Source organism: Hemiscyllium ocellatum, chromosome 9 (assembly GCF_020745735.1).
Source record: "Hemiscyllium ocellatum isolate sHemOce1 chromosome 9, sHemOce1.pat.X.cur, whole genome shotgun sequence".
NCBI classification, from domain to species: Eukaryota; Metazoa; Chordata; class Chondrichthyes; order Orectolobiformes; family Hemiscylliidae; genus Hemiscyllium; species Hemiscyllium ocellatum.
In genome coordinates, this window is record NC_083409.1 from 55,775,752 (window position 1) to 55,802,814 (window position 27,063).

General features: G+C 40.7%; 1 protein-coding gene across 10 annotated transcripts in view; it reads right to left on the bottom strand.

Annotated features, from left to right (window-relative positions):
• The window catches only part of dock7 (dedicator of cytokinesis 7), a 166,290-nt gene that overhangs the window by 99,323 nt on the left and 39,904 nt on the right, over positions 1-27,063 (bottom strand). For all 10 annotated transcript variants that reach the window (XM_060830360.1, XM_060830359.1, XM_060830358.1 and 7 more), the window contains exons 12-18: positions 25,050-25,192; positions 24,795-24,888; positions 23,749-23,911; positions 8,231-8,348; positions 6,536-6,606; positions 2,629-2,767; positions 1,635-1,736 (exon numbers count right to left, since the gene is read on the bottom strand). In XM_060830360.1, coding sequence (XP_060686343.1) covers positions 1,635-1,736; positions 2,629-2,767; positions 6,536-6,606; positions 8,231-8,348; positions 23,749-23,911; positions 24,795-24,888; positions 25,050-25,192 — 830 coding nt within the window. The remainder of the gene's footprint in view (positions 1-1,634; positions 1,737-2,628; positions 2,768-6,535; positions 6,607-8,230; positions 8,349-23,748; positions 23,912-24,794; positions 24,889-25,049; positions 25,193-27,063) is intronic.

A 27,063-nucleotide genomic window follows, 5' to 3' on the forward strand; every position in this document is an offset into this window, starting at 1 on the left:
CAACTCAAGTTCCATCCTTCATTTTCTGAATCCACCCAAAGTTTCAGCTATTTCCAAGACATTCGACATGAGACAGCTGTGCCCATTGCATTCGGAGATCCATGCTTAGTGCCAAGCGCTGTCACATGCACACTCAACCTTTCTCTCCATCGGCATCACCTTCTGCAGTCTCAAAGCAGTCCTGGTCCCCAGTTCCATTTCATTCTTCATCTCACCTGAACAAGGAACATTTTCTCTTCCTTTCAGGTGCAAGTTACTGATGACAGTCTGGATCCTTCTTCCTTTCCCCTTTCAACCAACTCCATCCCTTCATCCAATTCCACTTCTTGCTGTGAATTCACCAGTTCTGACTCACAGTTACTGCCAGACCTGCTGAGCTTCTCCAATAAGTGTTTCAGATTTCCAGCATCAGTAGTATTTTGCCTTTGTTCACCTCTTGACTAATAACTGCTGCCAGCCCCAAGAAACCTCCGAGCTTTGTGTTTGTGCTAAAAGGCAAGGCAAGACAGATATACAATAAGTTCTGAATGAGGTAGCAATACGTAGGAAGGCAAGTCAGCGATGCTATAAGCATCCAAGTTGGTGCAAAGTGAGACAGCACTAAATGAGCAACCTAAGTATCCTGAGATGGACCCTGCTCCACAAGATGGGTGCCTGTCTCAGCGAGCAGTGACTTGGCAGCAGCAACTCAATGCAAGATGCTGATACACTCTGAAGTACCGTACTGATGTAGGTAACTGTAATAGAAGTAAGTTGGAGATGTGCCTTGATGATGTGGTGAGCCAGGGCGTGTCCAATGCCAAGCTCCATGGATAAAGGATGCAGGTGATCATTACCTTGGAGCATGCTCTGTGATGTTGGGAAATGATGAGCAAGGTGGAACGCTGGAGGTCAGCTAGAACCGCCACGTACCCCATCATGACTTCCATGTCAAAAATTGTTGCAATGCGGTTTCTCTCCAAATGTGAAAGTATAGCAAGCTGCATATAGCTGAGGTAATGATGAAATGTCAAATCATGCAAATAACCTTTCACTGTTTACTAACATAGATTTTGTCTACCATTCAAAACTTGGGTTCAAAATCTGATTTCCTTTTTCTTTATGTCACTATACTTTCATCATTGCTTACATGATTCAGAGATGGGAAAATTCATCCCTATGTCTCTAATTATCTATTCACAAAGTAAACTTGATTTCTTTTTAAAAATCCAAATCATATTTATAAACCTTTCTGCATTAATCCAGTTCCAATATGATTGCCGTGCTACAGATCACACAGCTTTACACAGCAGGTGCGGCTCAGAAGGTAATGCCTTGCCTCAGAGGAAAGCTCTACATTGTAGTCTCACCTGTTGGCAATAAAAGTAGCATTCACAACATGGTTCAATAGAATAATCACTTCAATACTTCCTCACTATTCTCCAAAGGGAAAGAAATGCGCATTAAGATATGAAACAAATAAATATGTAATTACTGACAGCAAGAGTGGAACTCAAACACTGTTGTCAGAGATGAAAGGGTATCTGCTTAATTACTGCATCATCCTGTCAGCCTTGCCCAACAAGCAGTAAACCTGTCTAATTATCACGCAGAAAGAAGGCAATCCAAACTTTGAATTATTTTCAACAACTTACTTCTGGAGATAATACTGAGTAAGATTGTGGAGGCTTCTCAAGAGACACAGGAAGGCAGAACTGACCAGTTTTCAGGCGTCCATTCTGCAGCATTGGAATCCACTATAATGAAAAGAACAAAGTGAATAAAATGCTACTAACACCAATTTTCAATGTCCACATTCTGTGCATTTGTTTGGACTGTGCGTGTAGTGGCAAACTTTAAGTTATTCCCATAAATAATATTTCCCCAGGACTGCATGGATGGATACGCTGAGAATGACCTGCACCCGAGGATATTACTTGAAACTCTCACAAAAATAACTGCATGCATGTCACTGAGGTACCCCATAATGAAATGAGCTAATACCAGGAAATTAAGAGGCATATTATAATAATAAATGATAGCATCCTTCCAGCACTGTGTGTGCTATATCACATCTGGAGGAATTTGTTCACAGCAAGTGTCACATGCATTTTCTATGTTTTTAGCACATTGCAGGATTAAACAACAATCTTGATAAATCCAGTAGAAACAAATACAGGTAAAACAGCTTTAAGTTTTGCAGGGTAGTTCAAAATACAGGGACCAAAGTGCTTCCAGTTTTCAGTTCTTAAATTTCTTCATCGAACCCTGACTTCAGCCAAGGCAGGTACACAATCTGCCTGAGTACACCCAGTTCAAGGACAGAAAGCATTCACACTCCTGACCGCCAGCTGGTAGCACATGCTAGAAAGTGTAGGTATTTGTGGACACTGAGTACAAACAGATTAGCCTTGATCACAATGGCCACATCACCTCTCTTCACTCAAATAACTTATTTACACTCACTTATTGAGAGTCTGCAAAGTATGAAAGTTTATGTCTTTCAGAGAAGATAGAAGTGGTTATGGGAAAAAATAAAAACAGCATTCACAAAGGAGTAGTTTAAAGGTTTTGAAATTTTATTTTTGAATATCACACAAGCACTATCACCATGTCACACGCCATAAAATCAGAAAATTTGGCTGGTACCGTGTATCCAACTGGGGTCTCCAAAGGTGTATTCTGCTTCTGTTGGCAGCTGACATGATAGAAAGTGAACAGCAGATGATGGTGATCAGTCAGATAAGCAGGAAGTTTGATTTTTATTTCTTCATGAAAGTCAGGTGATCTATCAAAACAAAACAAAGCATTTCACACGAAAATATATTTTGTCTTTGTACCTTGCTTTTGTGTAATGTGATAAGAGCTGTATTACCCAATAGTAACAATGGTGATCATCTCAAACATCTTACATGGTTCCCTTATTCACTGAGTTAATCACCCCACCTCATGTACTAGAAGGAGTCTGATCTTCTCCACAGATATTGATCCAAGCTAGTTGCCATAACTGAAATAAGCAGCCTTAGATAAGGAAGAGAATAATCTTCCATTGCCAACGAATATCCAGTAACACCATGAGGGACAGCCATACAGTATAAGGGAATGTCTATTCTTGGGTTCAAACTGTGCATTTTCAGGGCAAAGGACTATAACTTCCAGCATGCCCAGAATTCCAGCACAAATTCAGACAGTGGCAATGCATTTGCAAAGGATTTCAAAACAATTATTTTTTAATCAAAATTGCAACCACAGTACCAGGAGTTTGGTGTGAAAAAGTGACTGTGTGACTTAGTGTGCAGTGTAAAGCATCATACCACAGGACAGCAGATGGTTTGAATTTGAGCCCATATGTCAATACCAGCCTGGAGCTGAATACGCAGCAGAACGGCACAAGATCCACGTGACAAAAGTGCAGTTCTGTCAGATCTGAGGAGTCTGTAGGGTGCTAAAGCTCAGAATAGTGATCTGGTTGATTTCTCACTGCTGCTGAGGGGCTGGGGCTCAGAGAAGCCCAGAAGCAAACATCAGGTCACTGAAGGTGTCTGTTCCATAAAGCTAGGAAAAAGTGAGGACTGCAGATGTTGGAGAGTCAAAGTTAAAAAGGGTGGCACTGGAATAAGCACAGCAGGTCAGGCAGCATCCAAGCAACAGAAGAGTTGATGTTTTGGGTATTAGCCTTTCAACCTCATCACCCCAGGAGATCTCCCATCCACAGTGTCTAACCCCGTAGTTCCCTAACTCCACACCACCCGGTTCTATAACATTCTTGATGAAGGGCTTATGCTCGAAACTTATGCCCAAAACATCGACTCTCCAGCTCCTTGGATGCTGCCTGACCTGCTGTGCTTTTTCCAGTGCCAGGCTTTTTGACTGTGTTCCATAAAGCTGACAACTGGGGTATAGAAAATCCTATGTGCTGTTGTGCTTTGCTCAAAGTAGCTACAAAGCTGTAATCATGCTGGTGTTTGCAGACTTTTAAAGTCAGTGGAATGCATTCCACTGAATTGTAACTGAGCGGCAAGCAGGCGTTCAGGAAGTCTAAGTTGGTGCAGTAGTTGAAGGGAAATCAAAAGCTTATCCTCGAAAGAAATACATAATTTTAAAGGATTTTTGTGACTGACAGTGATCACTGATGCCTGGATTGTTTGTTCATGGGATCTGCTGAGTTTTTGTTTGAATCATTTGACTCTTACCTCCAGATTTTTATTGAACTCAAATTCAGTGAGATAATAGGAACTAAGAGAACAAAGTGGTACAGTAGACAACCCTTTATCCAAAATCCAAAAAGCTCCAAAATCCCAAGTTTTTTTTGTGGTTTTTTTTTCATTAACAAGGTTGTTTAGTGTGCAAACAGATAACCCAACTCCACACCCACACAATGCATGTCACTCGGATGCAATGGGTGGGGGTGGGGGTGGGGGGGGGCGTCGGCGTCGCCCAGCACTGGTAGGCCTCAATTCTGTTTCAGGGCCCATTTTACTCAGTGGGTCTGCTGTTAGGTAAGATTTTTTAATATTTCGCCATCAAACTGTCATTTAGTCCGAAATTCAAAAAGTTCTGAATTCCGAAAACCAGCTGATCCCAAGCATTTCAGATAAAGGATTGTGCAGCTGTATTTACTTTGACTTTGTGGGCTCGTAGAAATCAGTCCAAACCACTCTAGGCCTTTTCTCACTAAAATATTACTGAAGGACTAGAGCACATGCAAATAATACAAATTTTGTTCAGTTTATATGAGATTTCAATCATGACAGCTGTGGGTATAATTTTAAGTAATATCACAGTATGGACACCCTGCTGAATGTGAGACATTCAGCTTGAAAAGCTCCCAATATATCTGATAGACTAATAAATGAATGCTAATGCTTATAGCAACTTCAGGACAGTCCAAAGAGGTGATGGCCTAATATTGCTAGATTGTTAATCCTGAGACCTGGTAATATTCTAGGGACCCAGGTTTGAATCCTGCCATGGCACTGTGAATTTTAAAAATCTAATCATTGTCAGGCTGCAGTGGTCACTAGCCAGACTGGCATTCATCATTAAGCTACTCAAGAAGATATAAAGGATCAATGTCAGTATTTGAACAGTATCTTTACTGTGTCCTGGTCAACATTTATCCTTCATTTGACGCTGTTGATATTTTTTGGGCTATAATTGTGTTCGGCTATAAAGCAGTAGAAACTGCACTTCAAATTTAATTAATTGGCTGTGGAAGTGCTTTGATATATTTTGAGGTTTTTAAATGTATTTGAAAAATGGAAGTTTGTTTTTTCTTGTTTAAGAGTATTCCTGCTTATTTGCCTGGTATGAGGGGTCTGTTGTGAATGTGTTCTTTGGAGAGAGTTTTATTCACAAGCCCATTTGCAATGAACTTGAATCTACACGCTTCTACTTTCTGCACTTAAGTAGACAACAACATAGGAGTGACTTATGGATAGTGGGGTTTTAATCAGGTTTCACCCTAAAACTTGACCTGAAAGATGAAAATTATTAGGTCAGTTTTCGCAATTAGGATTGAGAAATGATAGGACTTGTTATCAGGAAAAATTATCTCAGATGCAACTAGGCCAGCTTGCTATAGGGACAAGGTGAATGTTTTCTCACTTTTTAAAATTTATTCGTGGGATGAAGTCATCTCTGTCTACACCAGCATTTATTGCCCATCCCAGAGGGCAGTTAAGAGCCAACAGCATTGCTGTGGTTTGGAATCACATGTCGGCCTAGCCAGGTAAGGATTAGAAACAAAAAAAAGCTGCAGGTGCTGGAATCCAAGGTAGACAAGCGGGAGACTGGAAGAACACAGCAAGCCAGGCAACATCAGGAGGTGGAAAAGTCAACGTTTCAGTTGTAACCCTTCTTCAGGGCTCTGAAGGATTATACCCAGAACATTGAGTATGGGTATAACTCATACTTATGAGTTATACCCATAACTCCTGATGATGCTAGGCATTTGTATTCTTCCAGCCTCCTGCTAAGCCAGGTAAGGATGACAGTTTCATTCCCCAAGAGACATTAGTCAACCAGATAGGTTTTTCTGACAACTGGCAATGGGTTCAATAGATTCATAGTTCCAGATCTTTATTGAATTCAGATTCCACCATGTGTTAAGGGTTACTGTTTTAAGGGTTCAGGATTGAATTCTTCATCTAAATCATACCAGACAGTTCTCAGCTGTGTAATTTTATGAATCAAATGATGGTAACACATAATAGTAACATTTTAACATCAATTACACCTTCAGTGGTAGTATTGGCAAAAACTTCTAAAATGTGACACTTTTCAACATACAACTGCTATTGCTTATGGTGTGTGGAAGAGTACATAGGAAAAAGGTGAACAAAAATAAGCAGGAAAGGAAAAAGCTCAATTTAATCAATGAACCATTCATTTCATTAAAATTTAAAGTCTCTATAAATGAATATCTGATTTCTATGTTTGACTTTCTTCTTCATCTGTGTAATTCTAAACTGAACTACATATGTTGCTATAATGACCTAGTGAACAGTGATGTTAAATGCAAGTAAGACAGAAACATTTCTTGACATTTTCTTACCTATTGTGGTATATTACTGCAGTATACGATTCTTTTGTAAATTCTGCACAACTTGACTTGCCAAAAATGACCTGAAAAGGTAGTAAAATCAGCTGCATGAGTAAAGTTCAATGAAGACATATTATTTAAGTATTAGCAATGGCTTGCCTCTGAGTCACTGGTTCAAGCCTCACTCTACAAACAAACAGCGAATCTTGGTAGACACTTCAGCACATTGCTGCATGGTTCATAGAATCACAGCAGTGTTATGTTCAGAGAGAGATCAGTTGGCCCACTTTGTCTGCACCAACTGTTCATTACTACTGCTTTTTCCTTTTGTATTTGCACATTATTTCTATCCAAATAATTATCTAATATTCCCTTGAGAATCTCAATTGAATCTACCTCTGCCACACTCCCAAAGCATTCTTGCTGTGTGAATAAGTTTTTTTTTAATCACCTCATATTTGCTTCTTTTACAAATTACTTTTAATCTTTTCCCTATGGTTCTTGATCCTTTTATGAGAAGGCACAGTTCGATCCCTATCTACACTATTTACATGTCTCACTATTTTGAAAACCTCCATCAAATCTTCTCTTAGCCTTCTTCTCTCCAAGGAGAACAGTCCAAACTTCTTTTATCTATTCTCATAAATTACATTTTTCACCATTCTGCTAAATTTCTTCTGCACTCTCTCTCCAATGTATTCACATTCTTCCAATAATGTGATGCCCAATTCTTCAGCTAAGGTCTAACAACTGTCACCTTCTTGCTCTTGTGCCCTATGTCCCTATTAACAAACAAACATAGAAAATGCTGGAGCAACTCAGTAGGTCTGGTAGCATCTATGAAGATAGAAACAGAGTTAATGTTTTGAGCCAGTATGACTTTTCTTCAGTGATTCTCTTATGTGGAGATGTGATATAGTTTGGGGACTGTAGTCATTGGAATTTAGAAGAATGAGAGGCCATCTTCTTGAAACATACAAGAATCTTTGAGGAACAGATAGGTTAGGTGCAGAGCAGTTGTGAGAGAGTCTAGGATCAGAGGAAATGATCTCAGAACAAGTGGTTGCACATTGAAGACACGAGTGAGGAGGAATTTCTTCTCTCAAACACTAATGATTCTGTGGAATTCTTTACCGTAGATGGCTGTTGAGACTGGGTTATTAAGTATATTCAAAGATGGGGTAGACAGATTGTTAATCAGTAAGGAAATCAAACGTTATGGGGAAGAGGCAGAAAAGTGGAGTTGACAATTATTAGATCAGCTATAATTTCATTGAATGGCGGAGCAGACTCATTGGGCTGAATGGACCACTTCTGCACCTATGTCTTACACATTCAGCCCACTTCTGCACCTATGTCTTACAGTCTTATCATAGCATTAAGTACCTTGTTGATGGCAATATGATGCGTAAAGTCAATTCCTATTTCCCCCTACATCTAACCCTGGCATCACCTCATAGCTTTCAACTGATTTACCTTTTTGTCTTTCCTACTCTATTCAAATTTATTTGCTCTGCACAAAAACCTTAAAAACTCAGCAAACTTCAAAATTAGCAAGTTTGAGAAGATTTGTAGCTCAAGTTTGCTCACTGAGCTGGAAGGTTCATTTTCATGTAAACAACCTTTCCAGCTCAGCGAGCAAATCTACATCCAAAACTGTCACAATTTTGACAGAAAGTTTACAAAGTTTGAAACCATTTGCTTTACCTGCATTGCATTGTTTTGATCTTCTCCAGACATAAACTGCACTTTCACCGTAATATTTCTGGCAGAGCCCTGACGATTTGCAAAATTGAGACTCTGAGGATACACATAAAGTAAATTCCTGTGGAATTAAACAACAGCATTAATGAAATGTAAACATGCAGTTAGGATTTTCTTATATCAATAACACCACCATGTTGTTACAAAATTCAAAAAATAAAAAGAATACAGAAGTTGTTTAATCTTTCAGATAACTGGATAAAAACTGTAAGATCCAGTTCAATGTGGCTAAATGTTGAGGACTGGAACATGGAACCAAAAATAGAGTTGACAGTTCTGTCCCCATCTGTCTTTACTCTTAACTGTTCACATGGCATTGCCATCTCAATTGCATTAAGAAGATGGCATTGCATTGCCTTTGTGGCCACTTGCTCAGACATTTCAGACAGTAGTTAAAAGTCATCTAAGTTGTTATGAATCTACAGTCAGGTAAGAAACAGATTTCAACATTTTTACCACACCCTAAAGATCTGTGCCAATTACGCTATAAGCTGCCATGATGTGTAAATCCATGATAACGTTCAGATTCCTGCTTCATTTCAAAGGTTCAATGTCTTACAAGATGGGTGCTGGGAGTCAGGGGCTACTCTCCAGATAAATGGGTGATGACTGTACGCAGCCCCTTAACTGAAACAGCACACAGATCCAATGCAGCCTGTTTTTTCACCACTGGAACAGACTGGTACTGGGAGGCCTTGCTAAATATTCTTGACACAGCATGCTGTGCTCTGCAAAACTAGAGCAGGCAAAGCAGAGATGTGATGGATGCTGAAGATCTGGGAGAGTTCTGTGGAGCAAGATGAACACACTGAGCAGTAGGATGATAGAGGTACACTGTTTGGTGCAACAAGTTAGATAGATGTTAACTAACATCCACTTCCAATAGATGTGAGTTTGATTAGGTTATCATTCAATGAAAGTAAATCAATTGGTGTTTAAAAGCAAGCAGAGTTTTTTTGTTTGGATTTTATTTGATCTTGCTTTTCCTGTCATTCAATAAAAGTGAATGTTATGAAACCTTTCCAACATGTGATGCTCCCACATTGAACAATGACAAGGTGTTATGCTTCTCTGGACCTTAGGGAAAGAGTAGCACTCCTTCAGATAGGCTTCTAACATGGCATGGCTCTAAGGACAAGGAGTCTCTGGATCTTGATTTTTGCAGCTGTGATTACTATGGCACTTAATCAGACAGGTGATAGAAAGAGTCAATACATTTACAATTGTGATATTTTATTTCTAATGAAATGTCACCCATGCCACCGAGGTGCCTTCAGCAGCTTTTCTTTATTGGTCTCGCCACATTGAGTACTGTGAAGGGATATTTCTGGCCAGCAGTGTTTGACCTGGTGCACAGCTGGTCTTTAAATATGGTGTCAGTGTTACAAATCCAGGAAGTTCTAGGCAAGAAAGCAACTTCTGTCATTCCTGAAGAAGGGCTCATGCCCGAAACGTCGATTCTCCTGCTCTTTGGATGCTGCCTGACCTGCTGCGCTTTTCCAGCAACACATTTTTAACTTCTGTCATTGGTGAGTATCAATAGTCCAAGCACAGTGCCGTAGAGGCTTGGTGTATTCATACTGACATGTACAGTGGAGAATTGCATGGGAGAAGCTGTTCACCAATCACCCTGAAATTGACACTTAGCTACCCTGTGCTGAATCAAAAATCCAAGAGCTGTGGTTTGCCTGTAGAGTTGCAGCACTGCTTTAATATCTACCATCTATAACCTAAATCAAGTTTCTTGAGTTACTGTACAAGATTGTGCCTGTTGTTTATTGGTTAAAGGCTCACATGAACACATTAATATGAGGTGAGAAGACAGAGTTAACACTTTGGTCCAGTGACCTTCCTTCAGGACCAATTCTGAAACATTAATTCCGCTTCCTCTCCAGAGATGCTGCCAGACTTGCTGACCTCTCCCAGCCATTTCTGTTTTCGTTTCTGATTTCCATAGTTCTTCGTTTTTTAAAAAAATTAGTATTTGGATTTGAGCTCAAATTAAAGAGCCTGAACTTATAAATTCTAGGCAGTCTTGAAGGTAAATTACCTAAACAGACCAAAACAAAGACCGGAAATTGGAGTTAAAGATGTTCCCATCTCTAAGAGTATATGCATTCTACTGTAAAATGCGATATGTTTCTCCCTATATACTGAGAACAGAAAGAGTTTAAACATGATCCCTCATTTGTGTAGCTTTGTAACAGCAATTTTCCTCCGTAAGCTAGGGGAATGTGCAATGAGGCCTGGGGGTCCTCATACACCAGTCAATGAAGTTAAGAATGCAGGTGTAGCGAGTGGTAGCTAAAGGCGAATGGTATGTTGGGCTTTACAGTGCCTTGGTGATACCACAGCTGGTATATTGTATGCAGTTTTAGTCTCCTCATCAGAGGAAAGAGTTCTTGCCATAGAGGGAGTGCAGTAAGAGTTTACCAGACTGATTCCAAACCATCATCTCCCAGACCATCCATAACCTCATCACCTCAGGGGATCTCCCATCCACTGCCTCCAACCTCATAGTCCCACAACCCCGTACCGCCCATTTCTACCTCCTGCCCAAAATTCACAAACCTGACTGCCCCGGCCGACCCATTGTCTCAGCCTGCTCCTGCCCCACCGAACTCATCTCTGCATATCTCGACACGGTTCTGTCCCCCTTAGTCCAAGAACTCCCCACCTACGTTTGGGACATCACCCACACCTTCCACCTCCTCCATGATTTTCGCTTCCCCAGTCCCCAATGCCTTAACTTCACCAAGGACATCCAGTCCCTGTACACATCCAGCCCCCATCACGAAGGACTCAAAGCCCTCCGCTTCTTCCTTTCCTGCCGTACCAACCGTACCCTTCCACTGACACCCTCCTTCGACTGACTGAACTGGTCCTCACCCTGAATAACTTCTCTTTTCAATCCTCCCACTTCCTCCAAACTAAAGGAGTTGCCATGGGCACCCGCATGGGCCCCAGCTATGCCTGCCTCTTCGTAGGATATGTGGAACAGTCCATCTTCCACAGCTAAACTGGCACCACCCCCCACCTTTTCCTCTGCTACATTGATGACTGTATCGGTGCTGCCTTGTGCTCCCACGAGGAGGTTGAACAGTTCATCCACTTTATCAACACCTTCCACCCCAACCTCAAATTTACCTCAGACTCCTCCCTCCCCTTCCTAGACCTTTCCATTTCTATCTCAGGCGACCAAATCAACATGGACATTTACTATAAACAGACTGACTCCCACAGCTACCTAGACTACACCTCCTCCCACCCTGCCCCCTGTGAAAACGCCATCCCATATTCCCAATTCCTTCGTCTCCCCTGCATCTGCTCCCAGGAGGACCAGTTCCAATACTGTACAACCCAGATGGCCTCCTTCTTCAAAGACCGCAACTTCCCCCCAGATGTGATCGACGATGCCCTCCACCGCATCTTCTCCACTTCCCGCTCCTCCGCCCTTGAGCCCTGCCCCTCCAACCGCCACCAGGACAGAACCCCCACTGGTCCTCACCTACCACCCCACCAACCTCCATATACATTGTATCATCCGTTGTCATTTCCGCCACCTCCAAACAGACCCCACCACCAGAGATATATTTCCCTCCCCTCCCCTATCAACATTCCGAAAAGACCACTCCCTCCATGACTCCCTCGTCAGGTCCACACCCCCCACCAACCCAACCTCCACTCCCGACACCTTCCCCTGCAACCGCAAGAAATGCAAAACTTGCGCCCACACCTCCTCCCTTACTTCCCTCCAAGGCCCCAAGGGATTATTCCATATCCACCACAAATTCACCTGCACCTCTACACACACCATTTACTGCATCCGCTGCACCCGATGTGGCCTCCTCTATATTGGGGAGACAGGCCGCCTACTTGCGCAACGTTTCAGAGAACACCTCTGGAACACCCGGACCAACCAACCCAACCACCCCGTGGCTCAACACTTCAACTCCCCCTCCCACTCCACCAAAGACATGCAGGTCCTTGCACTCCTCCATCGCCAGACCATAGCAACACGATGGCTGGAGGAAGAGCGCCTCATCTTCCGCCTAGGAACCCTCCAACCACAAGGAATGAACTCAGATTTCTCCAGTTTCCTCATTTCCCCTCCCCCCACCTTGTCTCAGTCAAATCCCTCGAATTCAGCACCACCTTCCTAACCTGCAATCTTCTTCCTGGCCTCTCCGCCCCCACCCCCACTCCGGCTTATCACCCTCACCTTGACCTCCTTCCTCCTATCGCATTTCCAATGCCCCTTCCCCAAGTCCCTCCTCCCTAGCTTTTATCTTAGCCTGCTGGACACACTTTCCTCATTCCTGAAGAAGGGCTCATGCCCGAAATGTCAATTCTCCTGCTCCTTGGATGCTGCCTGACCTGCTGGGCGTTTCCAGCAACATATTTTCAGCTCTGATTCCTGGGATGGCAGGACTGATGTTTGAGGAGTGGTGAATCAGTTAGGATTATAATCGCTGGAGTTCAGAGAATAAGAGACAATCTCACACTAACGTATAAAATTCTAACAGGATTAACAGTTCCTAATGACTAGTGCCTCCAGATCCAGAAATCACAATCTTAGGATATAGGGCAAACCATTTAGAACTGAGATGAGGAGAAATTTCTTCACCCAGAGAGTGGCGAGTCTGTGGATTTTGCTATCACAGGCAACAGTCAAAGCCAAAACACTGTATAATTTCAAAAAGGAATTGGATATAGCACTTGGGACTAAAAGGATCAAAGGATATGGGTGAAAATCAGGACAGGTGATTGAGTTAGATGACCAGCCATGATCACAATGAACAATGGAGCAGGCTTGAAGGGTCTGCATGACAGATGAAATATAATGTGGCTAAGCGTGCTTGCTGTAGCGGCCGTTATATTGGGTCTAGGTCTATTTGTTTGTTGACGGAGTCCGTGGATGAGTGCCATGTTTCTAGAAATTCACTGGCTGAACTCTGTTTAGCTTGTCCTATGATCATTGTGTTGTCCCAATCGAATTTGTGGTTCTTGTCATCTGTGTGTATTGCTACTAGGGACAGCCGGTTGTGGCATTTAGTGGCTAGTTAGTGTTCTTGGATGCAGATTGTTAGTTGTCTGCCTGTTTGTCCTATACAGTATTTCATGCAGTCTTTGTACGCAATCTTGTAAATTACATTTGTTTTGCACATGATGGGTATAGGGTCTTTTGTCCTGGTGAGTTACAGAGTCAAGGAGTCATAGAGATGTACAGCAGGGAAACAGACTCTTCGGTCCAACCCGTACATGCAGACAAGATATCCCAACCCAGTCTAGTCCCATCTGCCAGCACCCGGTCTATATCCCTCCAAACCCTTCCCATTCATGTACCCATCCAAATGCCTTTTAAATGTTGCAATTGTACCAGCTTCCAACATCCTCTGGCAGCTCATTCTATACACGTACCACCCTCTGCGTGAAAATGTTGACCCTTAGGTATCTTTTATATCTTTCCCCTCTCACCCTAAATCTATGCCCTCTAGTTGTGGACTACCTGACCCCAGGGAAAAGACATTGTCTATTTATCCTGTCCATGCCCCTCATAATTTTGTAAAGCTCTATAAGGTTACCCTTCAGACTCCAAAGCTCCAGGGAAAACATCCCCAGCCTATTCAGCCTCTCACTGTAGCTCAGATACTCCAACCCATCTGCAAACTTACTAAGTGTACCTCTTATGCTCGCATCCAAATCATTTATGTAAACAACAAAATGTAGAGGGCCAATATATTGTAAAAACCCTTTGGATTCTCCTTAATTCTATTTGCCAAAGCTATCTCATGTCCCCGATTTGCCCTCATGAATTCCCTCTTAAGCATACTCCTACTTTCTTTATACTCTTCTAAGGATTCACTCGATCTATCCTATCTATACCTGACATATGCTTCCTTCTTTTTCTTAACGAAACCCTCAATTTCTTTAGTCATCTAGCATTCCCTATACCTACCAGCATTCCCTTTCACCCTGACAGGAATATACTTTCTCTGGATTCTTGTTATCTCATTTCTGAAGGCTTCCCATTTTCCAGCCGTCCCTTTACCTGCGAACATCTGCCCCCAATCAGCTTTCGAAAGTTCTTGCCTAATACCGTCAAAATTGGCTTTTCTCCAATTGAGAACTTCAATTTTTAGATCTGGTCTATCCTTTTCCATCACTATTTTAAAACTAATAGAATTATAGTCGCTGGCCCCGAAGTGCTCCCCTATTGACACCTCAGTCACCTGCCCTGCCTTATTTCCCAAGAGTACGTCAAGTTTTGCACCTTCTCTTGTAGGTACATCCACATACTGAATCAGAAAATTGTCTTGTACACACTTAAGAAATTCCTCTCCATCTAAACCTTTTACACTATGGCAGTCCCAGTCGATGTTTGGAAAGTTAAAATCCCCTACCATAACTACCCTATTATTCTTACAGATAGCTGAGATCTCCTTACAAGTTTGTTTCTCAATTTCCCTCTGACTATTGGTGGGTCTGTAATACAATCCCAATAAGGTGATCATCCCTTTCTTATTTCTCAGTTCCACCCAAATAACTTCCCTGGATGTATTTCCAGGAATATCCTCCCTCAGCACTGCTGTAATGCTCTCCCTTATCAAAAATGCCACTCCCCCTCCTCTCTTGCCTCCCTTTCTATCCTTCCTGTAGCATTTGTATCCTGGAACATTAAGCTGCCAGTCCTGCACATCCCTGAGCCATGTTTCTGTAATTGCAATGATATCCCAGTCCCATGTTCCTAACCATGCCCTGAGTTCATCTGCCTTCCCCATTAGGCCCCTTGCATTGAAATAGATGCAGTTTAATTTATTAGTCCTACCTTGTCCCTGCCTGCCCTGACTATTTGACACACTTCTGTTCTCAGCTGTACCAGTCTCAGATCGATCTCTTTCCTCACTATCTCCCTGGGTTCCCCCCTCCCCCCACCATCCCTCCCCCACCTTACTAGTTTAGATCCTCCCAAGCAGTTCTAGCAAATTTCCCTGCCAGTTTATTAGTCCCCTTCCAATTTAGGTGCAATCCGTCCTTCTTCTACACATCACGTCTATCCCAAAAAAGATTCCAATGATCCAAAAATGTGAATCCTTCTCCCATACACCAGCTCCTCAGCCATGCATTCATCTGCTCTATCCTCCTATTCCTGCCCTCACTAGCTCGTAGCACTGGGAGTAATCCAGATATTACTACCCTTGTGGACCTCCTTTTCAAATTTCTGCCTAACTCTCTGTAATCTCCCTTCAAAGTCTCAACCTTTTCCCTTCCAATGTTGTTGGTTCCAATGTTGTCTGAGCATGGTTGTCAGAACCATGGTTGCCTGTCATGAATCTCAGTAGTCGGAGACATCTAACTGTCAATTCTGAGACCCTTTTTATAGAAGGTAGCGTGGCTACTGAGTTAAGTTGTGGCATGTCCTTGTTATGTTGTTTGCCTCTTAGGCATATGTAGATGAAGTTGCGAGGATATCCATTCTTGGCGAAGACTCTGTAGAGGTGCTCTTCACTTCATAGATCAAGAGAGCTGCAGTGTGTTGTAACCCTTTTGAACAGGGTCCAAATGCAGTTTCTCTTGTGTGTGTTTGGGTGGTTGCTGTTGCAGTTCAGGATCTGGTCCGGGTGTGGCTTTTCTGTCCCCTTTTGTGGTACATTCACCATTCTGTGGTCTTTCTACCATCGCATCCAGGAGTGGGAGGTAATTGTTGGTTTTCTCCTCTCTTGTAAAGCTGATCCCTGTGAGCATGGTGTTGATAATCTGATGTGTGTCCTCGATTTCTGTTCTCTTAATAATAACAAAAATATCATCCACATATCTGATCCAGAGTTTGGTGGGATTTGTGGGAGGGCTGTTTGTTCCAGTCTTTGCATCACTGTTTCTGCTTTAAGCCCAGAGATAGCTTCCATGGAAAGTCTCAGATTGCCATGCTTTCTCACAGATGTTGCATTTGCTTCTGATGAACTCCTCTAATAAATTACTAATCCTCACAAGCCAAAATATTCAATAACAAACTTAGAGCAATCAAGACAACTCAGAACTAAGTTCAACTCCATGAGATTCAGTATGGAGAAGTACTGCGGTAATCTATGTCTTACATGGTTCGAGTCCTCAATTAAGTACAAGCAATTTTGGATTTGTTGATTTGTAATGAGAGAGATTTAATAATTGATGCTCAGAGTAAAGGATCCCCTCAAAAACACTAACCGCACATTCAGGTTGTGATGGAGAAACTTGGTTCGGAAACAACTCTACTAAGTTTAAATAAGAGCATTTACAAAGGAATGAGGTCAGAGCTGGTTGGGGTGGACTGGGAAAGGCGTTTCACAACAAAGGTGGTTGATGGTTTATGATTTACTCCATGGTTTATAGTTCATGGTTTACTGCAAAGACATTCCAATGAGGAAGAAGGATTCTAGGTAGGGGATAAGCCTAACATGGTTAACCAGGGAAATTAAGGAAACCATCAGATTGAAAGAAAAAAATACAATATGGCAAAGATTAGCAGAATGCAGAGGTTCGGGCAAGGTTTATAAACTAACAAGAAATGACCAAAAAATTAATAATAGAGAAAATATAGGATAAGCCTACAATTAATATGAAAATAGACAGCAAGAGCTTCTTTAAATTTATCAAAAGGAAGAGAGAAGCCAAAGTGAACATATATCCCTTAGAGAATGAGGCTGGAGAAACACGAATTGGGAATCAGGAAATGACAGAGGATTTGAAGAAATACTTTGTACCAGTGTTCAAAGTAGAAGACAGTAATCGCATTCCAAAATTACTAAATATCCAAGGGACAAATTGAGGACAGGAAATAAGTACAATATATGTCTCTGGAGAAAAAGGAATTAGGGAAACTCTTGGCATAATATAATCAAGCTGAGTCAGTATGGTTTCATGAAGGGGAATTATGCCGACAAATTTATTAGAATCTTTGAGGAGCTAACAAGCAGAATGGAAAAACAGAAAGTAGTGGATAGAGGATTGACTAACTATGAGAGGACAAGAGAGTTGGGATAAGGTGACCATTTTCAGGCTGGATAATCTGTAACTGGTGGTGTGCCATACAGATCAATGATGAGGCGACAATTATTTACAATATGTATTAATGACTTGAATAAGGAATGTGAACGTGTTATAGTCAAGTTTGTGGATGACATAAAAATAGGTGGGAAAGTAAGCAGTGGGGATTACATGAAATCTGTTGAGGGATATAGACAGATAAGTGAATGTGCAAAAACTTAACAGATGGAATACAATGTGGGGAAATGTGAAGTCATGCATTTTAACAGCAGAATTGACAAGTTGAATATAATTAAATTTTTTTAAAAACTGCAGAGATCTACAGAACAGAGGGATTTGGGGATCCTCATGCGTAAATCATAAAAAGCAAGCATGAAATACATCAGATAAAAGGGAAGTTAAATACAATGGTGACCTTTATTTGAATGAGAATGGAGTATAAAGGCAAGGTTTTGCTAAAACTACAGAAGGCACTAGTCAGACCACAGCTGGAATACTGTGAACAGTTTTGGGTCCCTTATCTAAGAAAAGATGTACTCATATGGAAGCAACCCAGAAAAAGAATGATACCAGGTCTGAAGGAACTATATTATGAGGACAGTTTGAATAGATTGGGCCTATACTTATTGGAATAAAGAAGAATGAGAGGGGACCTTATTGAAAAATATGAATTTCTTAGGAGAATTGGCAGTGCAGATGCGGAATGGTTCTTTCTCCTTATGGGAGAGTCTAGAACCAGAGGGCATAATCTCAGAAGAAGGCGTCACATATTTATGACAGATATAAGGATGAATTTCTTCTTCAGAGGGATGAGAGTCACTGGAATCCTTTACCACAGAGGGTTATTGAAGCTGGATCATTAAATGTGTTCAAGGCTGAGAGATGTAGATTTTTAATCAGTGTGGGAATTAAAGGATATGGGGAAAAGGAAAGTGGAGTTGAGAAGCATCAGATCAGACATGATCACATTCACTGTAACAGTGAGTCTACTTCTGCTCATATGTCATCTGGTCTTATGAAATGAAAATGTATTTCAGGGCCTTTAGTGTAGGAATGATACACTAGTTTGTAATTTTAATGTTAATATAGTTCTACATTATGTTTTTCTTAATATCTTATCAACTATCTCCCTGTTATTTGCTGAATTTATTTGTTTATTTTTGTTACTGCATAATTGATATATTGTTGCATGTTTTTAACATGATTACTTATTCTATACATTAATTTTTCAATTTAAGTGACACTGTAATTCAGTCTTTGGGTTGCAGATGTCTTCCTTGAATACCTTACAACTGTAACTATGTAGAATCATGCATGATGAGCAAGTGATTGGATGAGGTATCAGAGAGCCAGCAGTTCCTCAGGAGCTGTACTGGTGTATAAGTTAGCATGTGTGAAGGTGAGATGAGGATTAAATTGAATAGAACATATCATACTATCAAATAGTCTGCTGGCATTCCCAAGCCTGCTCAAGTGAAGCATATCAATCTGGATGACAGGAGTTGCCTGCAGAAATGAACCCCAAGCAGAGGGGTAGAAAATTGGCCAACCTGTCTTCCTGGAGTCCCAGGAACATCAGTATGCCACCCCTCCTCCCCTCCCCCCCCCCCCCCCCCCCCCCCCCCATCATTCTAGCTTGGAAACCTCAGCCCTAGTGTATGAATACCCAAAGCTCAAAGAAAAGGTGACAGAGGTGTTGCTACAGTTCTGATTTTTAAATGCAAACCTTCAAATCATTTTATTTGTCTTTAGCGTGGTTAGGGCTAGAAAATGTGCACCATATTACACATCAGGGTGATTATTGCATACTGGATTCAGAAAACAAGAAAACTGACAGGCATTTCATAAAGTATACATTCAGCCAAGGAAAGAGAAAGACAGATTGCAGCATACAACATTCTCTTGGGAAATCTTTACATTGCAATGACTGGACAGGCAAGAATGAAATTTTCCACCCAGGATAGTGGCAGTGACATGAGAAATTATGCTAACGGTGCTGCAAGTTACTCAGGTAACTATAATGTTAAAACTCACTAGGCATCTAGTGTTCACTATGACAATGGATTCAAATATCAAATAAAAATCAGGGTGCTTGGGAAGTCAGATGAGTCTTTTTACTCGGATAACTGCATTGTGGCAGCAGGGATGTCAACTGCAACAGATTGTGTACACAGTTCAAGGGATATCTGGGGCACACTTCCAAAGATTAAATGCAATATCAAAAAGAGGAATAAGTAGGATTCACAATCAAAATAAGGCAGGACTTTTGGGTACATGAGAAATTATTTGCTTTAGGTTTAATTAGATGCATTGAAGGATCTCTAAATAATTTATAATGTCAGAAGAGAATAGATAGGATCAGGAAAAGTATTAGTACCACAATTATAACTGGCAGACGGACAAAGTTGCATTAGAATTAGTCACCCACATAGATACTTTCCTTCTAAAAGACTTCCTGTGGACAATGTCAGTGTTGCTGTACTGTTCGAGTGAAACAGTTTCTCATTCAGTGAAAATCATTCTCCTTAAACAATCTAAGTGTTACAGACTGGTTGAAAGGTATAACTCAGATATACTGCCCTAGTGTTGGAAACAAATGTGCCACCTGCTTTTGCATTTAATCATACAGGTCCAGCTGTCTTCAGTTACTTTATCAATGACCTTCCATCTATCATGAGGTGGTCAAGAAGCTGGACAGAATCCAGAACAAAGCACAGAATCCCTACAGTGCAGATAGAGACCATTTGATCCATCATGTCTGCACTAACCCTCCGAAGAGCAACCCAGTCAGACCATCCCTTTGTGCAACACTCCCCTGCCCCCCCATTCAGCTAGCCTACATATCCTTGGACTCTATGGGGCAATTTAACATGACCAATCCATTTAACCTGCACATCTTTGGACTGAGGGAGGAAACTAGAGCACTCAGCGGAAACCCACACAGACAGTCACCCAAAGCCAGAATCGAAACTGGGTCCCTAATGCTGCGAGGAAGCAACGCTAACCATTTGCAACTGTGCTGTCCCAAGTAGCCTGCTTGATGGCTTCACATCCATAAGCATTCAACATCTCAAACACTGACAGACAACAGCAGCAATGTATATCATCCACAAGATGCACTGCAATTCACCAAGGCTCCTTAGAAAGCACCTTCCTAACCCACAATTACTTCCATCTCAAAGAACAGTGGCAGCAACCAGAGAGGAACATCAATAGTTGCAAATTCCTCTCCAAACAACATATACCATCACTAGAAATATACCAATGTTTCTACAGTGTCGCTGGGTCAAAATCCTGGAACTCCCTCCCAAAAAACATTGTAAGTGTAGCTATAGCAAATAGAGCTACAGCAATTCAAAAAGACAGCTCACTGCACCTTCTCAAGGGCATTACGGATGGGCAATAAATGTAGGTCCTGATGCCGATGCCCTTATGCCCTGAATGAAGACATTTTCAAAAATGTCCAGGGAGGCCAAAGGTTGAAATAGAGAAAGTTCAACAGAGTTTGTTGATCTCAGCTTGGAAACAAATTGGAATTGTCATTACTGGAACTGCAATGTGTTTGTGGGTATGCAAGGACAGAAATATGATATTGTTTCAATTGAACTGCCTACCAATTATTATTACTTAGGTTCACACATAACAAATGGTCACTTGGCCAAAGTGCCAAGGGATTGTGGAAATGTATCAGTTACTACTTTCAGGATAAGAGAATCAAAATGAAGAAAAACAATAAACCATCCAATTGCTCATTCTATTTATTGTACAAAATTAAAGAATTATTTCTCTATGGGAATTACGGATTATGAGCTGAATTTTAACTTGCAGGAAGTAGAGGTTGAAGGCAGGAAAATAAACAGTGCATCAGGGACTGGGCTTCCACATTTATTTGAAGGACATTAGACTGCACATGAGCATCATTTCATTAAAGGCAGCTATCATTTTCAATCTGTTCTCAATTATAGCTCAAGGATGTTGATAAGAGATTGTGGCGGTGCAGCGCACTGCATCACCAGTATCCATGTGGCACCGATCTCATTGGAAGTGAGCCTAAAAGCTTTTTTAAATAAACTCCAAAAGAACTGCGGATGCTGGAAATCAGAAATAAAAACAGGAATTGCTGGAAAAGCTCAGCAGGTCTGGCAGCATCTGTGAAGAGAAATCAGAGTTAGCGTTTCAAGTCTGGCGATCTACTGTACTCACCGTATACCCATGACTGCATTGCCAAATACAAGACTAATGCCACTTACAAGTCCACTGATGACACCACCATAGTCAATGGAATCTCAGATGGCGAGGAAACAGACTACAGACTGGAGGTGGAAGACCTGGAAAAATGGTGCACTGAGAACAACCTAGCTCTTAATGCCAGCAAAATCAAGGAGCTCATTATTGACTTTCAGCGGGATGTTACTCATCCCCTTACACATTAAAAACACAGAGGTGGTACGAGTGGAGAATGTCAAGCTCCTGGGAATGGTCATCAACAACAAGCTTTCTCGGACTCTTCATGTGAATGCACTGGTTACAAAGGCCCAACTATGTCTCTTCCTCCTCGGGCAGCTTAGGAAATTTAGCACGACAGCAAATACCCTTGCTAACATTTATTGGTGCGCCATTGAGAGCATTCTGTCTGGACGTATTACTACCTGGTATGGGAACTGTACCATTCAAGATCGGAGACAGTTACAGAGAGTGGTGAACTCGGCCTGGACAATCACAAAGGCAAACCTCCCATCTATAGAATTCACCTGCCAGGCCCGTTGTCAAGGAAAGGCCGCCAGCATTCTCAAAGCTCCATTCCACCCTAGCAATGTTTTTCTACAACCTCTACCATCGGGGAGAAAGTACAGAAGCCTGAACACATGCACCAGTGGGTTTCAAAATCAGTTTCTACCCTACTGTTGTTAGAATACTGAATGGACTCACAAGCTCTTAACATTCGCCTGCACCTGTGTTTTGTCGCTGTTTACCTATTATTTACTTATTTATGCTACTTAACTCTGATCTGCCTGTATTGTTTGCAAGACAAAGCTTTTCACTGTGCCTCAGTACACGTGACAATAAATTCAATTCAATTCAATTCAGAACAACTTTCCTTCTTCCCTTACATTGATTCAAAATAGTTACAGGCCATGTTTGAAAAATTAAACTGAAAACTGTTCACTCTATCAATAATTCTGTGACATTTTCATTTTATTTCTTATTTTACTCATCTTGTTATATAACTGTGGTAAACTATAATAAGATTTTCCATTAAGTAAAAACATGATTTTCTTGATCAGATCAAGGCCTTTCATGAGATATTTTTACACAGAGACATTAAAAATCAATAAGTTCCCCCATTTTGTATGAAAAATTTATTGAAAGATTAATCCTTAAAAGACAATATATTACAAACAACACTACAATTTAAACTTTAATTGGGGTAAACAACATTTAGAGGAAAGAAAAATAATGAATTTCAAAAATAGGGATAAAGGTGTGCAGCATTCCAAACCCAACGAAAAATGGAAGAAATTGAACATTTCACCCATGATTTCTCATCAAAACCATTCTCTTGCAGCATCATACACCTAATCCCACTGATTCTAACCTTCTTATCCTACTATTTAGAGTTGGCCACTTCCAATTTCTTCCCACAAAAACAACTAAAATGATATAGCATTCCCCAGAAAGAGATAAATGAACACTGTATAGAGTAGCAGAAAAGAGTAAAAAGAGAAAATAAGTTTAAAATATCAATCACATCTCTAGATCCCTCGTAGTTATCCAGCAATCCTAATGGATTGACAGATTAGGAAGGGAATCAGATCCCTATTGGTTACAATCATTTAACAGTAATCAGCACGATTAATCACCTTGCTGAGAATCATCATTTTACTAGTTAATGACATTCCAGACAAAGTTTCATAATGGTTTGAAAAAGTTTTAAAATCTTAGTCTAAAAGCAGTGTCCAAGTTCACCTTATCAGCTTTACTCAAAACTGCATAGATACCACATCACATGCTGTACTGCACTGACAGGCATATTTACACAAGGTGGGGTTAAAAACTGACAACGTAAATTCCAGTTATAGTTGACAAGGTTCATTCAGATACCAATTTCAGTCCAATAATTGACTTTGTTGTATTTGCAATTTCATACAAGCTTCATACCTCTGTTACAAGGAGTACAGACTGCTGCCCTCTGCTGTTCAACAGGATTTACTGTAACTCACATTTAGAAGAAGCCACTGTCCTGAAGCACGATGTTATATCAAATTTTTCACTGAACTTCTCAGTAGCACACGACTAAACATCTTTTACATAACTCATATTCAATAAATGCCAGAATGCAATTGCAAATAGTGCAAATTTTTTCCTCATCGTTTATTTTTAAACATTAGAATTACTTATGCAATGCACTGATTTAAAAATATGACCATCATTCGCACCTGTAGGTAGTGTATGGCACGTAAACATCCCTTGATGGGAATTCCAAGATATCCTTCGTTGGTCTGACTCTCGTATCTGGATATGGTTTCACTTGCAGTAATTCAGGAGTCAGGCAATAATGGGGATTTTCTGGAGCCGGCGAGATATCTATTTTCAGCTGAGCTATATACAGATAACAAACAAAAAATGAAATACTGACAAAATTAAAAGATGCCATTCCACAAAAAAATTAACTTAGATAACATTTTCATTTATTTGCTTTTGAAGCTTCAGCTTTGTTTTTAAAGCTGTCATAGAAACAGCAGAAGGTCATTCAGCCCATCCCAGCCTACTTCCCCAATCAATTCCATCATGATTGACCATCTACATCAATGCCACTTGCCCGCACTAGCGCCATGTCCGTGATGTTGTTAATATACAGGAGTCTATTAATAGCTTTTTTTTCTTGTATAAACTCAATGTCTGAGCTTCTACAGTCCTCTGGGGTAGATAATGCCAAAGATGTACTACACTCTGAGTCAAGAAATTCCTCTCATTTGAGTCTTAAATGACCTTATTCTAAGATTATGTCAAAAAAAAACCAGGAAACACCTCAGTTACATCCACCCATCATATCCTATATGAAGTTTGTAAATATCAATCACATCACCATTCATTCTTCAAAACTTTGAAGAATACTAGCCCAGTCTCCTAGCGAAGCACTCCTGCAATCCCAAGGGTTAGGTTACTGCAGCTCGTAGGCACCACCTCTATGTCAAGTTTATCCTTTTGTCCAGTCTGTCCAATATGCCAGGGAGATTAAAGCTAAAAGCTGTAAATCTGAATTAAAGGCAGAACATTTTGGAATTGATTAACTCTAAGACAGATTTCAAAAAGTTAGGAGAAAGTGAGGACTGCAGATGCTGGAGGTCAGAGTTGAGGGTGTGGTGCTGGAAAAGCACAGCATCCACAGGGCTGGATAATCAACGTTTCAGGCATATGCCCTTCATCAGGAATGAGGCCCCTCCAGCCTCATCAGGCTGACACTATTCAAAGAATAACTTGCCTGTGATTGGGCGTAGTCTCCGCAGAACCGATGAAGGTCTTCTCATATCAGCAAGGAATTTATACAAGTCTTCATCACTCAGCCGATCTCCTTCCTAGATATTGCAATGAGGTGGAAGAAAGTGGGTAAAGGGACAAAAATGGAGAATGAAAGGGATTCAAGTTCTATTTATAGATATATCCCACACTGATGTAACAGTCTGTTTTAGTTCTCATTATATATGACACAAAGTGGTTTCAAATTATTTCAGATTACCTGTTTGAAGAAATTTGTGACAGTCAGTGTGGCCGGTCTGAAGCTCGAAAGGTTACACGATTCATCTCCACTGGTCGTGCGCTCAAGAGACCGCCTTCCAACAAGACCAGAATTCCTTCTTTCTGACCAGGAACCCTTCCGCTCTATCAGAAAATAGTGTCACACCAGTTAAAGGAACAGTCAGTAGCATAGGAAAGCCCTTACTTTCACACATCTAAACAATGCTAAATGAGCTTGCAACAGTTAATTTTCCCATCACAGTGCTAGGATAGAAGCTTTCATGAAATAACCCACTCAAGCAATCATTCTTAATGAGTAAAGCAAATAATAATTGCCAGTGATGTGTGTGTGTGTGTGTGTGTGTGTGTGTGTGTGTAAGTTCACATCATAATGCTTTACATACACAACACCATCTCAACTTTCAGCAGAATTTCTCCTGATCACCTGCCGTTACAGTCAGAAGCCAGAGAACTGTTTCACAATTTCCCTCAGGTTTCTGCCAATGCTCTGCAAAGTTACACTGAAAAGTAGTGAACTGTTAAATGTTGGTATGATGCTGAAATTAATTTTCATTAGTATTAAAATTTTAAAGGCAGCCTAAAAAATTCTATGTTTAGTTACAGTACTTAACTGCTCAAAAAATTTCATAACATTATCAAGGACTCAAATCAAAAGGGGAATGGCTCAAGGTCCAAGATTAGAATGGCCAATGTTAAGGTAAATAAAGAGAGACAGTTTCTACTGATTTGGAGAGTTCTGACAAGACCACACATTATGTTGTCCCGTTAACAGGGAAATACATAGCAAGTTAGGTTTGTATGTGGAAATCATGTCACAAATCTTTCTTGAAGCAGTCCTTTGATTCTTTTCAAAGGAAATGACATAATTGAAGAAATATAGTGGGGACTTGAGGAAAGTACAAGAATCCAATTAGATTAAAGGCTCATGTAAAGTAAATATTTGTCTTGATAGACGGAATGACCTGTTCCCATGTTTTAACAATCAAGCATTAGGTAATTCTATATCACAAAACCAAATACCTTTCGCTCAAGGGTCAAAGTAGCAAAAAACTACAGTACAACTTATCAGTACATAGAACCAAACATTATTATCTAAAACATTTTTGTTTTACATAACCTTGTTTTTATATTGGTAATATTTTAAACTGCATTTTGCAAACCAAGTTATACTTTTGTTACTTCATCAATTCAATATCATATTTATGTTGAAACAACACATAAAAGCCACCATTGCTGATGGAACAATTCTAGGATTCTGTGACTTAGATTTATATAATCCATTATTACATCTTTCAGAAGTAACTTAAACTGGACAAAACAAGGCAACCAAATGCATATAGCAACATCGTATAAAGAACAATGTTTCATTTCTTTCTTTGGGAAGGAGGAAAGTTGGTTGGGATAACTGTGAGAATACCTTGTATGTTTTTCCAATCCTATCTGAGGAATAACATTCAAGTACGGCAACAGAATAAGATAGGACCCTAGTTTAATGGCTTACCTGAAGGGAACACTTCACAATATCTGCTTAAACTTTCCAGCCACAAAGTTTGGCCTGCACTCTCTAATTTTGTTGTTCTAGCAGATTATCTGAAAATACCATACCGGTTTACTTCCTCTATTCCCTTCTAAATATTCAATAAGCCTGGAATTTCACTTCAGTGATTGGTTTGTGGCCCAAAAACCTAGATTCTCAGGGTATTTCTCATATTTAATCCTGCCGGCTCTAGAAATTATCTTTCATTTTCTTCTTTGCACCACCTATAACCTTACTTTCGAGAACCATAATTGTGTAGAGGACTCCAGAAGCAGTCTGCCCAGAGTACCATCTAGACATTGAGCCCAAGTGATTTAGTCATAGCCATACTGCTATGCACCTCTGAAGTTGCTATTTCACAATACTTAGTGCCCAATTGGTACTTGTCATGCAGAAGCAGCATTTTGATACATCAAAACCTGATCTGTAGCCTTATTGAACTGCTGACATAGTGTTA